The sequence below is a fragment of the Varanus komodoensis genome, unplaced genomic scaffold (genome assembly GCF_004798865.1).
Source record: "Varanus komodoensis strain SLA01 unplaced genomic scaffold, ASM479886v1 scaffold27, whole genome shotgun sequence".
NCBI lineage: Eukaryota > Metazoa > Chordata > Lepidosauria > Squamata > Varanidae > Varanus > Varanus komodoensis.
This window is the reverse complement of record NW_025335701.1, coordinates 10584501-10599920: the sequence shown is the minus strand read 5'-3', so window position 1 is coordinate 10599920 and position 15420 is coordinate 10584501. Positions and strand designations below refer to the sequence as shown.

The window sequence follows — 15420 nt, the reverse complement described above, 5'->3', positions numbered from 1 at the left end:
AACAATCCTACCTTTTGTTCTGTCACATGGGTGCCTATCACTCTGTCCAATGCAGAAAGGGCCACATCTGGAACACCAAAGTACGAAGCTCAGCACCTGGAAAAGATGCAGAGCAGAGTGACCAAAACACAAGAAAAGAAGACCTTCCAAACAAACATCATGACTAATATAAAGCCAGGCATTTCTTCTCTCCCTCCTATTCTGCCCCCCCGCCCATCCTCACTTTTTAGCGTCATCTCCAATGAGGACGAGATCAGGGAATTCAACAAGCTTGCCCTTTCTCGGTAAATTTGGTGGACAGAGGACAGAGAAATTCTATTCTCGTGCCTTAAATGCTGTCTGTCCTTAAACAGGCCTTCCCCAACTCAATGCCTTCCAAAGGCACTCGAATACAACTTTCATCATTCCCAGCCAACACTGCCATGGCTGTCTGGGAAGGTTGGGGCTTGTAACTAAAGGGGGCCAGCTTGGAGAAGGCAGAAATAACACTTCAGGCTTGTGACAAACAGGTCCTGTCCACAAAAGTTTACCTGAGGATAAATGGGTTACCTTGGTTATCACAGATGTGTAAATCACCCAAAAGTTTCAGCTATTGGATGGTATAGAAATATCAATAACGGATCTGGATTCCAGTCCCCGCTCAGCCATGGAGCCCACTGGGTGACTTTGGACCAGTCACAGACTCTCAGTCCAGCCTACCTCACAGGGTTTTTGTGGGGATAAGACTGAGAGGAAGAGGAGAATTATGCAAGCTGCTCTGAGTTACTTGGAAGGGAAAAAGTGGTATGCAAATATAATATTGTTATTATTTCAACGTTTGTGTTATTATTTTTACCCTAAACCCCAGTGTTCTTCCTCTTGCAAGGACCCCACGGCGGCTTACACGGTTTCCCTGCAACGGCAGCCCTGGGAGGCAGCTCAGGCTGAAAGACGGGCCACTCTACCACACCGGCCCACACTAGCAGCCGTGCCCAGCCTGGCGCCGGCCAGATGTTTTTGCCCACCGCTCCCAGCGCTCCTGCCCACGGGCCACGCCGGCTGGGGCTGATGGGACTCAGAGTTCCCAAGCAGCAGAGGGCTGCCTGAAGCCCCCACCACCCGCTTCGGGCCGCCATAATTCGGAAACCCGCCCGGGCAGCCTCGCCCGACGCAGCGCCCTCCGGAGGCGCTGGCCTTCGACTCCCATCGTCCCCAGCCGGAACGGCCGACGCCCGGTACCCCCGACGGGGCCCCGATTCCCGGGCACGGCTCGGCCCCGCCCCGCGGCGCTCATTTGCATGCCGGGCCCGCCCAGGGCCGGTGGCCGGGCCAGACGCCGCCTCACCTGCGCCGCCCGCCCGCGCGCGCGCGCGACCTTCCCCCTCCGCGTCCTCGCCCGCCCGCGCTTTACGACCGAGGCGCGCGACAGCGTCGCGGCCGGCGGCGTCTCTCCCCCGCGCGGCCGCGGCCAATCGGCGCTCCGCCGCCGCGCAAGCGCGCTTGGAGCGGTGCTGGGTCGCGCAGGCGCAGTGCGGCCGCCTGGCCCAGGCCGGCGCCCTTCGCTTCCGCGGGGCTCGCGGGCCCTATATCGGTAAATAAACCACCTTTTCGCCTGAGGGTGGAGGCGGGCTGAGGCAAAACAACCCACAGCTGCTGGCGAGGGAGGCCGGATCGGGCTCCGCCGCTGACCGCACACGCGCTCGTCCCTTCCACGCGGCCTACCTCGCAGTGTTGTTGTGAAGAGAAGACTCGCGGGAGGAGATGTCGCGCAGCCCCTGTGCCGAAAGCAGGCCGAAAACGTCACTGCTGGGATCGCAAGGCGAGCGTGCTCTCCACGGATTGGACCGCCGCTCCCACCATCCCCAGCCAGCATGCCAAGCAGCTGGGCATGATTGGCTCGGTAGTCCAACATTTGGAGGGCACCAGGCGAGGACGGCATGGAGACGCAGGATCTCTGCATGTAAATCTGGAAAGTGCAGGAGAGAAGGCGAGAAGGAAGCTGGGCCGTGCACTGACTTCATTAAGGTGCCTGGCACCGCCTGCTTAAGGAAGCGAAGGGGCCAGAGGTGTCTTTGCTCGGATGCAGCTCCATCAATCTCCAAGCTTAGTGCAGGAAGATTACAGGAGCCTTCTGCTTACAGGAACCATGAGATCCCCCCGCCCCACTGCAACCAGGTCCCCTGCGGAGTGCAAATCCAGGGGACGGAGGGCCAACCTGGGCAGCCCAGTGCTCCCTATGTTCACTCGGACCAACTCAGCACAATCATTTACTCACTTGTGTACACCTTGAAGACCAAAACGTACCACAGCATTAGAGCAGAATCCATTGTGATTGACTTACCCCATGCTCTGCACCAGGAGGGCAGAAGGGAAGCAGGGTGCAACCCTACCCAAGATTCCCTAGACCAGTGATGGTGAACCTTTTAGAGACCGAGTGCCCAAACTGCAACCCAAACCCCACTTATTTATCATAAAGTGCCAACACTGCAATAAAACCTGAATACTGGCGTTTTAGTTTAGAAAAAACAACTCACAGCCAGTCCAAGCAATATATATCTCTGAAGTGCACTGACTGGCCATGCGAAAGCTCGGACCAGTCACGGCTAATGAGTCGCGCCTTGTGACGTCGTTACCTGGCACCGCTACTCCTTTCCGAGCATGCGCATGGCCCCTATGTGCACTGTTATCCGATGCTGGGGTGATGCTGGGGCGACTTGGCTCGCGTGCCGACAGAAGGCTCTGTGTGCCTGCTGCGGCACGTGTGCCATAGGTTCGCCACCACTGCCCTAGACAGTGATGCCTCTGTTCTCTGTACTTGGTCCCCTAGCATTTGTGCAGCTCTCCCCACACTCCAAAAGGTGGAAATGTCTTCCAGAAGGCTGAGTGACTGGCATAAGAGCTTTACTGTAAAACTGGCTAGAATGTTGGGCATTCTGCCCCCCTTTTGCTCCACCTCCCGTTGGAATAGAAGCCCCCAAGGGCTGAAAGTAGTTCTGCAGCCCGGGGAATGGATACAGGCAGAAGGTCTGAGATATGTCCTAGATTGCGCCCTTAGTTCATGCTGGGATTTACCATCATTCCACATGAACTGAAAGTGCACCTTGAAACACCCAACACTTTCCCGGCATGAAAACAGCAGAAGCTGCAGGCATGCTTTCTTCCGGGGAAGCTCCTGCGTTGTCCAAATCCAGCCTTCCCAAGGAATTGGAGCACTGTTGCCACAAGCTGCCTCTCCACTTCCTTATCCCAGCGTTCCTGGTGCCCATCACTGGAAAGAAGGCTCACTGGCAAGGGCACGATCGAAGGGGGAAGCTTGGGTTGGGGAGTCAGAACACCCAGGGGGTTGCAAGGAAGGCTCTGGGGCGCCTTTCAGCATCCCTGGACTGGGTGGGCCAGCAGTTGGCGCCCATGGGGCTCTGGCGAGTAAGAACACTATCCAGTGGCAAAAGGGGCTGAATGGTACGGTTAGGATGACTTAACTGCATCAAAGCAGCTCACCCTCAGCAGTTCAACCAGCTGCTGCTCCTGGCCTAAAAGCTAGTTGCCTGCCTCGCCTGCCAACCCCACTTCAGTCAGACTCTGTAGTCCAAGACATCACCTTAAGGAAAGCGCCATCCTGACCAGAGGTGTTCTAGAGAATGGAGCGTGTGAGAATCGTGAGAGCTGGCCAGCTCAAATGTCTGTGCCAAATTCAACATGTCTCAGAATGGCTAGTATGGAAAGGTAGCCATGGGAAACTCCCTGTATTCACAGCTGGCAGAGACACTAGTGAAACAAGTAGAAACCTGCAGACTCTTTTTTATTAAATTCTCCCATTTCATCTGTACAGAAAAAAATGCACATTATGTTCAGTATTTCAGTTAACAATTCAAAATTACACAGCATGAACATGTAAAAACAAAGGATGGCTGAGATTTTGTACATAGGAAAAAAAACAATTTACAAAAAAAACCCCAACTTGTTAATGTTACATTTTTAAAAGGACTAGTCAGCCAACATCTGCCATACAATCTACCACTTAATCTCTCTCTGTTGGGCTGGATTTCAAAGCTGCAGGAAGGGCCTCCCGTCCGCCATCCTGAGTTACTTCGCGCATGCAACTTGCTTCCTTCAAACCTAAACCACACTAGCGCAAGTTGGTCAGTCTGTGATCAAAAAACCATCATTACGAGCTCCAAAACGCAGCTGAAGGGAAAAGCTGCAGCCCATCTCATCTCATGCATCTCCAGGAAACTCTGGCTAGCCAATCTGAACCAACGAGGGCACACCAATGGCGTTGGGTGCATCGCATGCCAAAGCAGCATGCCGGCCCGCGCAAGCCGCAGAGAAATTGCCAGCCCATCGCAAAGGCCTAGCATTGAGTACCACCTTCCCAGCTAGCTGGCACCTTTTCCTGCAGACCACTCCTTCTGCCTCCCTTACAGACAACACTCCAGAAACAGCCTTGCAACCCCGGTCTTACAAAGACCCGGGCGAGCAGGACAGCTGAGCCGTTTTCTGCAGCCGGGGGACTTGGCTCATAATGGGACACAAGGTACATGCTACACCAAAGAGTCTCAGCTAAGGGGTGTCACTACTGCTCTGCCTCCACCAAGGATCCTCTGCAGAGCCCCATTGCAGGAACCATGTCATAGGCACGGTGTTTCTCCTGCCCCTCACAGGAAAGCACCCAGTCCAGCTATCCACAACTCCAGAGCATCCCATCTCCCAGATCATCCGTGTTCCTTTCCTCCAAAGGGAAAAGCTTCAGCACCGAGGGTAGAAGCTGGAACAGCTTGTGGTACCCCAACCATCAAGGCCAAAGTGGTGCAGAAAGCAAGTGTCAGCAACTGGACGTGGTTCTTTAAAAAAGAGGCGAAGCAACTGAAAACATACTCCTGCCACCCAATCCATAAATATGTTTCAGGATCCAACACCTGGCTAGAAAAAGCAGACAGCCATTTCCACCTTCTTCAAGAAGCAGACCTTATTCTGTCTTGTGCACCCCAGGAGGAAAAGTGTGATGCCGGCGATGCAACGCATGTTTGCAGAGGAAACTGTTTGAAGAAACAGCAGTCCGGAAGCTAAGTGAGCAAGGAGGAACGCTTTTGGATAGATGAGCGCTTCCCTGTGCGCGTGGATAGCCTCTGAGGAACGAGCCCGGTCTGAACCCGAGGCGGCGGCATGGAAACTGCTTCTGGGTCTTGGGACAGAGAACTGGCTGCTTCTGAGAGAAGAGCAAACTGGTACTACTGTGGTGCTCTCACCAGGATCAGGGAAGGCAAGTGAGGCTCTCTGGAGAAGAGCAAGGGAAGAATAGTTCCTCGTGCGTAGTATGACAGGGCACGTGCAACCCAGGATGACCGGGGCCTTCTCTCTTTCGCAGCAGCACTTTCACGAGTTCACAGAGCTCAACCAACCACCCATGCCGGCAGCAGCTCCTTCCCAGTGTCTTGCAGGGCCGGAGCAAGATGCACCGCAAGCTGCTCCCGGTAACTCCACCCACCCGCAATTCACATTTCACAGCCAGCCTCGCAATTCGCATTTCACAGCAGCTAGACTGCTCAGGAACAACCATGTTGCTCCCCTCCCCACACTGCTGTCTCCAGTGCCGGATGGTGGCAGATACGATCAGGTAAGCACTGTGGACCCCAGCAGTTCCTAACAAGAAATTCTCCCATCTCTTGCTTTGGTTTGCTCAAAAGAATGTAAGTGGCCTTTGAGGGAGGAAGTGAGACGCTGCTTGCCACCACCCAAACATTCCTTCCGTACACACCATCAGGAGGGGGAGTGACTTATTGCAACACTCCCCTGGTTGCATCTGTTTCACTCGGGAGGCCTGAGAATTGCTGGCAATCCAGGAAAGAAAAATAAGACAAGACCTGCGGGGTGGGGGGCAGGACTGGCACATCTTTCCATCCCCAGGTGCAGAAAACTAGTCAGAAACTGCATTGCTTACTTTCCAGTGGGATGAAAAGCAAAGGTTTCCTATCCCAAAAACTACTGTACCTTTTAACCGATGCTTGCAGAGCAGCAGAAAGCACTCACAGTACTGGTACATATGACAGCCTGTCAGCTGGTCCCTTTGCAGAAAGGCCCCTGAATTGTGTGAAACAGATGCAGGATGCAGAGAGATTAACACGTACCTATGAATTCATACGCAACATGGCTGCAATAGCGAAGCCGGGAAACGTGGGGGGGGGGGGCACACAAGCTGTGCAGCAGCGCGATCCACGAGGCACGCACTCCTCCCTCCAGCGCACGGAGGGACCATCCTTGACCGACTGGCTGATGCCCGACCAGTGGGGCCGTGGCAGCGCAGCCGTGCCTCCACTTTGCGACCTTCCCGCTCAGACTCGGAGCGGCGCCACAGGGGCGCTGGTCCCACAAAGAGGCCCCCTCGTTCCGACTGGGAGAAAACACCGTCCATTCCTGCACTCTGGAGCTCTGCCCCCCGACGAGCGCTCTTCCTTGCCTAGTGCTAGAATCTTGCCTATCTCCCTAACCCTCAAAGAGGCGGATGACTCCTCAAATGTGACACTGCAGTGGGGAAGCCGGACTTGCTTCCGCAACAAGTAAGGCTCCTGGCCCCGCAGAGGAAACCTTCAGGAACTTCTCCCTAGCCAGCCTAGGAATGCCAAGTATTCCCAGCTGTGCACATCCTTCTCTGGAGCTCAAAAATCCTGTATCCTTTCGAGGAACTCTACTTCCACTATCACTTAACCAAAGGCATCTCTTGGGGCATGAAATGGGTTCAAAAGGGGCGCCTATAAGAGCTGTGGCGTGTCTTTCTTCCATTCAATATTTTATTAATCCCAGAGATGAGGGGAAATATGAAAGGCATCGCCTTTCAGCAAAAATAGAGAAACAAGCCATCAAATTAATTAAAACACACACACAACAGAACACAGTAACAAAAGCAGGAGATCAATAAAGGTGATGGACCTCTGAAGACAGCGTCTGTTGGCTGAGTATGACTTCGAGATGCTTGTTCAAGGGTGAACCAGATGTCCAAAGCAAGGCCAGCAGTGAGTGGTGGCTGAAGCCCCTTCCCCCAGTCCTCTTGCCTCGCCACGGAGCGCACACGTTTCCCCACCAGGAGCCACTGCCCAACGTGATGATGTCTGGAACAGATCTTTAAAAACGTATCTTAAAAACCTCTTGAGCTGCAGGTCGTCAGTCTGATTTGGAGAGCAAGGGCAGTTCCCACAGTTGAGAGAGAGGGGGGGTAGGGAGGGAGGAGAGAGGGAGAGAGAGGGAGAGGGAGAGGGAGAGGGAGAGAGAGAGAGAGAGAGAGAGAGAGAGAGAGAGAGAGAGAAACTTGTCTACAGGCAGGCAAACAACAGTCGCTAACGATGGGGTAACGAAGCTGCTGGCTGGACCACCAAGGCTGCACGTGCCAACTCGTTCCAAGAATGGAAAGGCCATGGACAAGATGGGAAACACAGCTGACCCGTGCTGCTGATCGGATTTGCTTGTACTCTCCGCAGGAGGAAGTGGGTGGGGAGACTATACAGAGGAGGGCTGTACAAACTGGGCAGCGGGCAGGCCTTCCTTCTTCCTCGCGTGACGACCAAGGCCTGCTCTACCTGTCCTTCAGCTCTCGTGTCACTCGCTTCGTGATGCGCCCACACATCAGGCCAATCAGGAACAGGAGACAGATGCCCACGGTGATCACGGAGAGGATGTAGTTCTTGGAGGGCGAAGTCATCACCTGCATGGCAAGGTCCGAAAAGCCTTCGGCGGGGGCAACCTGGCAGGCACAGAGGGAGAGAGGGCGGTCAGTCTCCACGCCGAGCAAAAGGGGAACCGGCCCCGTCACTTTTCAAACAAACCTTCAAGGTACAAAGCAGGGATTGCTGTGTGGCCCCCTGGCTGTTCTGTGCGCCCAACTTGCGGCAGCCCTCTGCACGGAAGCCTTCCGAGGTGTCCCATCCGTGGCAGCCCTGTCAGCTCTTGCACAGTGGTACCTCGGCTCACGAACGCCTCAGTTCACTACCAAATCGGGTCGTGAACAGAAATTTCTGAAACATTTTGCCTCAGGTCGCGAACTCTACATGGGGCGACAATCTGTGCGGGGGAGATGGCCGCGATCTTTGTTGTTCTTTGTCACTTTGCTTCAATTTTTTGTGATTTAAAAAAAAAAAGTTACAGAACGGATTAACCTCATTTACACTGAACCTTATGGGGAAATTTGACTTGGCTCATGACCAATTTGGATCACGACCAGAGTCCTGGAATGGATTAAGTTCATGAGCCAAGGTACCACTGTACATTCAAGGCTGTGACACCCTTGATGAAGTCGGTATACAACCATAAAGCATACAAATAAACCATGTAGCTAGAATGATGGAAGTCCAAACTGGACTGCAGCTTTATACGGAATCTGCCTTAACATGATCTCATAAATGCAGACAGTGAAGGCTATCAGTATTTTGTGCTAAAATGTTAGGTTGTCTTCGATAATATCTATGTTAAAAGGCTCTTCTCATTACAGGAACCACTTCTGTTTAAAACCCATAAAGCAAACGGGTTTACTCATATGTTTATTCTTCAAACATCCATAGCCACACGCAGAGAATGCTTTTTGATTACATGGGTTTAAAGAAAAGCTGCATTGTCTGTACACATCTATTCACAGAGAGAAAGAGAGAGAGGTAATCAGGAATCATGCTCAATTGTAGCCAAGCTGCCTACATCCAAGCTGGGCAAAAAGTACTGCAGTAGAAGTGCTTTATGCATCAAGTCTTTAACTCACTGTAGGCCAAAGCACATCATCTCCCACACGTCCTCCATGGGACCACCCAGGCTCTCCCCATGACTGAAGCCGGGGCTCCACTCACCTTGGCAGCATAGCTCCACATTTCAATCCGGTCATTGAGGCGCTTCTTACACTCTGGTTGCAACCGTACACGCTTGTCTTCCAGGGCCTCCATCAAGCAGGACATTTCTGCAGAAGAGATGAGATGGTGTTACAGAACACCGCCTCCTTTTAGGGGACCATGGAAAAGAGCTCTGCAGCTTTCTTATGTCTCTGGAAGCACCGTGTGCCTGGAGAACAACTCTGGCTCCGGAGCTGGCCTACATCATTTCCTTCCCATTGGCATCATTGAAGGGGAAACGGTTTATTTATATATTTATTAACATTTATACACTGCTTAAAAAAAGTTTGCATAGTCAAGGCTCTGGTTTTCCCAGTTGCAAAGTATGGCTGCAAAAGGTGGCCATAAGGAAGGCTGAGCACCGAAGAATTGAGGCCTTTGAATTGTGGTGCTGGAGGAGACTCCTGCGAGTCCCTTGGACCGCAAGGCGATCAAACTGGTCTGTCCTAGAGGAGATCAACCCTGACTGCTCTTTGGAAGGCCAGTTCCTAAAGATGAAACTCAAATACTTTGGCCACCTAATGAGAGGGAAGGACTCCCTGGAGAAGAGCCTAATGCTGGGAACAATAGATGGCAAAAGAAGGAGGGGACGGCAGAGGATGCGGTGGCTGGATGGAGCCGCAGCAGCAGTGGGTTTGAGCTTGAGTGAACTCCGGGGATGGTGGAGGACAGGAAGGCCTGGAGGAGTGTTGTCCATGGGGTTGCGATGGGTCAGACGCAACTTTGCAACTAGCAGCAGCAACGACGACAACAACCCCTCAAGGCGATGGGCAACCATCTTATATATACACCCTTGTCACTTCTACATTTTCTTTTCCAGCTGTTACCACTTTCTAGCTCTTGAAGCACAGTCTGTCCTTTGCTTCCAGTTTCCTGTCTTAAAAGTAGCCAGCCAACTCTAGACTTGATTATCAGCAAGCTGTTTGCTTTTAATCAAATATGTCTTAAGCGTGCGAACTGATGCTGGCAGAAGCAGCTTTTAAGCAAGCAGAAACAGCAGCTGAAAGCAGGAGAAGGGCACCCCCCTCCCCTTCTGCTTTGCCACCAGAAGCTGCAATTCACAGGGCTGCGCTGCCTGGCTACAACCCTGTGCTCACTTGCCTCACTTGTATACAGGATTCCACTGTTACCCTATCAAAAAGAGAGTTCTATTATTGGGTGGAATCTAAATTTGTAAGCAAAAAAGCATCCATGTATGTGTTTTTCAAAACACCAACAGGGAAAGTATTTGATGAATGATCGCTTACTCTTACTAGAATTTGAAGTTGGCAGTTAGCCCATCTATCAAAGGATGGCAACAATTAGCAATGTGCGTTGATCTTATCTGGTGTGTGTGTTCTAAAACCACCATGCAAAAGCCTTTTGGAAGTGCAGTACACGTATTTTATAGCAAGACCACAACACAGTTGCTTGTTTCAGAAAGGTGCTGCAACTTGCAAAGGGAAGGCATTTGGAGCACTGTTTCATGGTTTGTAACAAACCCATTTCCTGTTCCTTCTAAATATGTGCAAAGGTGGTTTCTATCAAACTGCAGTTATCCAATCAAAAACAACCATATTCAGACAAAATAAGAAATGGGGCTTGATTTGGGGTGGGGGGTTGCAATGCACAAGGCGAGGGTGGGAATGACTGCGCCTGAGCAGTGCTGCTGCCTGTTCTCCTAACAAACTTTATTTGGGCATGAATGTAGCGAATACCGAAGCTGATTCAGCTGTGTGCAGATAAAGGAAGGCTACCGAGCAAATGCACAAGACAAAAGCGTTTGTGGGAAGTGGATCTTCCATCTCATATTTCTATATTCAAGAGCTATGAGTCACATTTAGGGGAGGCATTGGATGGAAAGGGTTTTAAAAGCATTTCACTCGTCAATGTACTCAACAATGCAAAGGGAAAATATTTGCAGAAATTTCTTAGTTTTTTCCTAAAAAATCATTTTCCCACTGAAAAATCTGAAAGGCTGCCTTCAAACCAAACAAAACGCAAAAACTTTTCTCCCCCTACCACCTTTTTCCAGGCCATCACATCTGTCCCAAGCAAGTACTTTGGAATGCAAATCTACCAAAGCTTCTAAAAGGCTGAAACAAAGAACAAGAGGCAACCGTCTTTGGTTTCCACGGGTCAGGAAGCCACGGAGGCACACTTACGTCGCCCACGCCCAGGTGGGATGGCCGCGCAGTGGTGCTTAATATCCAGCGCACAGGCTGTGTGGAGGACCGGGTCCACGAAGATGTCCGCTTTACTCTCTTTGAGCATGTTCAGCACCTCCTGGAGGGCAGATGACCACAATGCGCGGTGTCAATGTGGGTTCCCCTCATTCGGCGGCTGTGGGCATGTGTCACCCTCAGGCTCAAAAGGTTAAGTCTGCGCAAGAGCATCAGCTGACGCTGCACCTCCGCCCGAGGCGGGGCTGCAGTCCCAGGTCAGGGGCAGCAGAAAGCCAAGGAGGCAGCCTTGGAACGCTCAGTGCCCTGCGGCCTGCAGGGTCCTGACACTCATGCCGGCTCCGAGCGGATCGCATTGGCATATTCTAGCCTCAGAGTGATGGGGATTGTCGCTGGCTCTTAACGCAAAAGCAGTGCGATGCCGTGTCACCCCTCGGCCAAGCGGCAAGAGGGGAATGCTCAAGGGGCAGGACTCTTCTCCCTCGGCCGACTGCAGCAGGGCTGAGAGGCAGGGGCAAATCAGAACCGCCACCAGGAGTCCCCGAAAGACCCCCAACACCCACCGACCAAGCTGCTTGTCGGAAGACTTGCCAGCTCCTCCCCACTCCCACCAGCACTCAGGTGAGCATCGCCTCTTTACCTTTTTGCACACGTCTGCTTTGATTTTCAGCAGGTTGACTTTGAGGCACTCTTCGACTTGCCCTGTCTGCTCCTGGGCTGCCACCTCCTCTGCACACAAGCTAGAAATCTGTGAAAACAAAGTGTGTGAGGATGTGAGACCAGCTTGGTAGCACAGGCCGGCACAGACACACTTCACGTGGGAAAGGCTCCAAAGCATGGTAGAAAGCAGGAAAAACGGCACCCTGCTTTCAGGGGGTGGGGCAGAATAACTGCCAAATGCATGATTTCCCTTTGCAACTGAGACCTATGGTGCCATCAACACACAGGGCCAGGGACAAATCCTGAGCATTCTCTGCTGCGGATGCTGCCTAAAATCCAGGCCTCACACTGGGCTCATCCTGTAAAGGCCCCAAGGCTTTGTGCGAGGTGGTCAGCGGCAGCCACAAAAGGCATATCCCGCAGCCCAAATCCGGTTGTCCGAACCCACAGCAGCCTCGGGAAGGAGCTGGGGCACGGCACCTGCCAAGCACGGACTGCCCTTGCAGAGCAAGCGGCTCGCCTCTGAGGTGCTGGCACCGCACCATAAAAGCTGTCAAAGGCGGGTTGCTCCTGCCTTTAAGTCTCTTCGCTCTTCTACAGAAAGAAGGAAATGCTCTTCAGTATCCAAAAGATGGGACAGGATGCTCCTCACTCACTGCAGGAGAGGGCACAAAGGGAAAGAATGGAACTGTTGCTCCCTAATTCATTTATTTTCATTTTATTTATTTACTACTTTTTGCATACCGTTCACTGCTATCAAAGCTCTCGGAACAGTTCACAGTAAAACAGACAATTTAATGCATGATCCCATATTTAGGCAGGAAGAAAGTCCTGTGGCTCCCAACATCCTTTCCAGCCAGCAGGGCATGTTGGGTTTTTCTTGGGAGTTTTTTTGCCTTCTGCACATGCACAAGAGTGCATCGTAAAATGCTATGGGGGAAAGGTGGAAGTAGAACTGGAAATTAATGCTTTGGCAGCAAGGATCTGGAGCCATCTAGGAAAGTTTGTTTGTTTATTTATATTGTGATTTATATCCTGCCCTTTTCCTACAAAGGGCTCAAGGCAGCTTACATCTCCTCCTCCATCTTATCCCCACAACAACAGCCCTGTGAGGCAGGTTGGGCTGAGAGGCTGTGACTGGCCCAAAGTCACCCAGTTGGCTCCATGGCTGAGCGGGGACTCGGACCCAGGTCCTCTGAGTCCCAGTCCTGTGCTCTTCACCCTGGCTCCCCTCCTTTGCCTGTTTTTAGGATGTGGAATACTGCAACAACAATGAAACTGACTAATTGTATAAGGACCAGGGAAGAACAACTATCAGAAGCAGATTTAACTGAAAGATGGATAGCATGTCATTTTGGGGAATTTTGTAGTCCACTAAGTTCACTATTTTCTTTGGTCAGGATCTTTGTTGAAGGCTTGTGTATAGAATGTGTAATGCCTTCAATGAGTAAATAAACATTAAACAAACACACTAAACCAGATTAAAAACCCAGCATATATTTTTAAAAATAAGATGCCAAGTGGTGGTTCTGCAATGCACTGCTCTATTTCAAAGGCTGCCTTCCGCAAACGGGAGCAATGGGCCCAAAAGCCGAACGCCCTGAAGGTACTTCATACCTCTGGCAGATTCCACTCAAGCCTGCCATTGTTTGGCCTCTGCCACCTGGAGCTGCAAGACATTGCTAACGTGTGTAACATGAAACAGGAGTAAACCTGAATGCTCCCACCTCCTCTGAGCAGTGCATCTGTAACTGCGGATCTAACCGGTAATCCAGAGCAGACTCTTCAATTATCACTTGGATCTGATCTTCGCAATCCGGGGAGAGACGCTGTTTGTGCGACAAGAACAACAATCAGGCCAGGTCTGTCCACTGGAGAGGAAGTGCCCATGCAGTCCACGGAGCTAAACAGAGAATGCAGCGGGAGGCAAAGCGGGGTCCTCCAGCTGTTACAGACTCCAGTTCCCATCAATCCCAGCCAACATGGGCCAATATTTAGGAGTTTTGACAGCCGCCGCCCTGCTGGACAACACCAAGTGAAGGCCCCTGCACCTTTTTCCCGAACCGTCAGATACACGTTCTGCCCGCGCCCCTCCGTTTTCACAGACTGGTGTCTGCAGCAAAGGACAGCAGTGTGGAGCTTCCTTTGCCCTCCGTACTCTGGTGGCCCGGCAGCCCGCTGCTGTCGCTACCGATCCACTGCACCCGCTGGAGCTAGACGTTGCCACTGTGAAGAGCCGATACCTGGGGCCGTATCCCGAGCTGCTGACCCTTCCGATAAGCTCCCAGGCACTCTCTTACAGTGCGCTCCATGGCAGATGTACATGCCATGAAAAGCAGGTGCATCTTCTCAAATATCTATGGACCCCGATCAGAAGGCACAGCCAGCATTAGTTCCCCAGTGCATTAAAAAAGGAAAAGACAATGAACTTGGCACATAAAGGCCAGGCTGAAGGCTGGCCCAAGGGCCATGCTTTACCTTTACTTTTGGAAACAGAGAGAGCACGAAAATCCATGGAGGGAGAAGAGGAAAAGAGCATTTACTTTCCTTGGATGTGCCAGAGATGTGCAGGCACCCTCAGGAGCCTATGCTGAGGGTGCTGCAGACCAAGAGGAGGTAGCTGCTGCAGGAAAGGGCAGGGAGTGTGGCAACCACATGTGCAGAAACCAGTTCAGGCAAACATCTTTGCACTGTGGGAACAGTGTGGGTCCCCCTCCCTCGTGTTTGGGCAGCCACTGTCTAAAATCAGCACAGTGTATTTTTTTAGTTCTGGCAAATACAAGTCAAACATGCTAATTCAGGTCTCTTTCAGTTTAGAGACCTGACCTGAACGTTCTTCCAGCAAATCAGAATTACCAGCTCTAAGCTTCTGATACAGAAAATGCTCCGGCTTTTTCATGTTTAAATCCACCTACTTTTCCCCGACCTGCAAGGAAGTGAGCGCACAAGCTGCAGGGCAGATGGTCCCTTCCAGACCTCCCTGCCTGGTACACATGCCCTGTAGTCACCTGGTCTGCGTATTTCAGTTTCAGGCAGGATATGACCTGCCCTTCCAGCTCCGAGTCGTCCTTGGCTTTGCTCAGAATGCTCTGACAGAATTTAGGGATGTCTGCTCTGCAGGCCTTCCTGAGCACCGGATTCAACCGATAATCTACCAAAGAGGCAATGAAGAAAGTCAGTATTTGCAACTAGCCATGGGAGGAAGGTTCCCACTGCAGAACAGTGTTTCTTTACCGGGCAGCCTGCAGCTGCCATTCTTTGTGGCTGGGTTGCCTACGATTTAGCTGCGTTACAAAAATGGCTCACTCTCTGGAAACCAGCCATAGGGAAGATTAAAAAGGTAAAGGTTTCCCCTTGACATTAAGTCCAGTCATGCCTGACTCTAGGGGCGGTGCTCATCTCCGTTTCCTGGCCGAGGGAGCCAGCGTTTGTCCGCAGACGGTCTCCGTGGTCGAGTGGCCGGCATGACTAAACCCCGAAGTGGACGGAAAGCCGTTACCTTCCCACCAAAGTGGTACCTTTTTATCTACTTGCATTGGATGCTATTGCTATGTATGTGCAAAAAAGGGGAAGACTGTGATAGCAGGTGTGGAATTCAACATCTCTGCTTTCTTTCTTTTCACAGCAGTATGTTTCCAGACCTTATGACTGTAATAATACCTTAGCACATGCAAGGGGAGCTACTAAAAATTCAAAAGCCCGTCGTTAAATTGAGATCCTCAACCCCAGGGGAGGCCAGCATCGATATGTCTCTCATG

At 51.8% G+C, this 15420-nt stretch overlaps 2 protein-coding genes across 5 annotated transcripts in view; both read right to left on the bottom strand.

The window, feature by feature from the left end:
* The window catches only part of PDPR (pyruvate dehydrogenase phosphatase regulatory subunit), a 28061-nt gene extending 26054 nt beyond the window's left edge, over window positions 1-2007 (bottom strand). For 2 of the 4 annotated variants that reach the window (XM_044434091.1, XM_044434094.1), the window contains exon 1: window positions 12-544. The gene's annotated coding sequence lies outside the window, so the exon portion shown is untranslated. Of the gene's footprint in view, window positions 1-11; window positions 545-1324; window positions 1371-1701 lie in introns of those variants that run through there. The other 2 variants (XM_044434093.1, XM_044434092.1) reach the window with 2 other exon arrangements.
* Window positions 2008-3761: 1754 nt separating this feature from the next.
* The window catches only part of GLG1 (golgi glycoprotein 1), a 66003-nt gene continuing 54344 nt past the window's right edge, over window positions 3762-15420 (bottom strand). The window contains exons 21-27 of the mRNA XM_044433922.1: window positions 14671-14813; window positions 13390-13491; window positions 11643-11750; window positions 10985-11105; window positions 8802-8908; window positions 7548-7711; window positions 3762-7139 (exon numbers count right to left, since the gene is read on the bottom strand). Coding sequence (XP_044289857.1) covers window positions 7109-7139; window positions 7548-7711; window positions 8802-8908; window positions 10985-11105; window positions 11643-11750; window positions 13390-13491; window positions 14671-14813 — 776 coding nt within the window. The 3' untranslated portion in view covers window positions 3762-7108. The remainder of the gene's footprint in view (window positions 7140-7547; window positions 7712-8801; window positions 8909-10984; window positions 11106-11642; window positions 11751-13389; window positions 13492-14670; window positions 14814-15420) is intronic.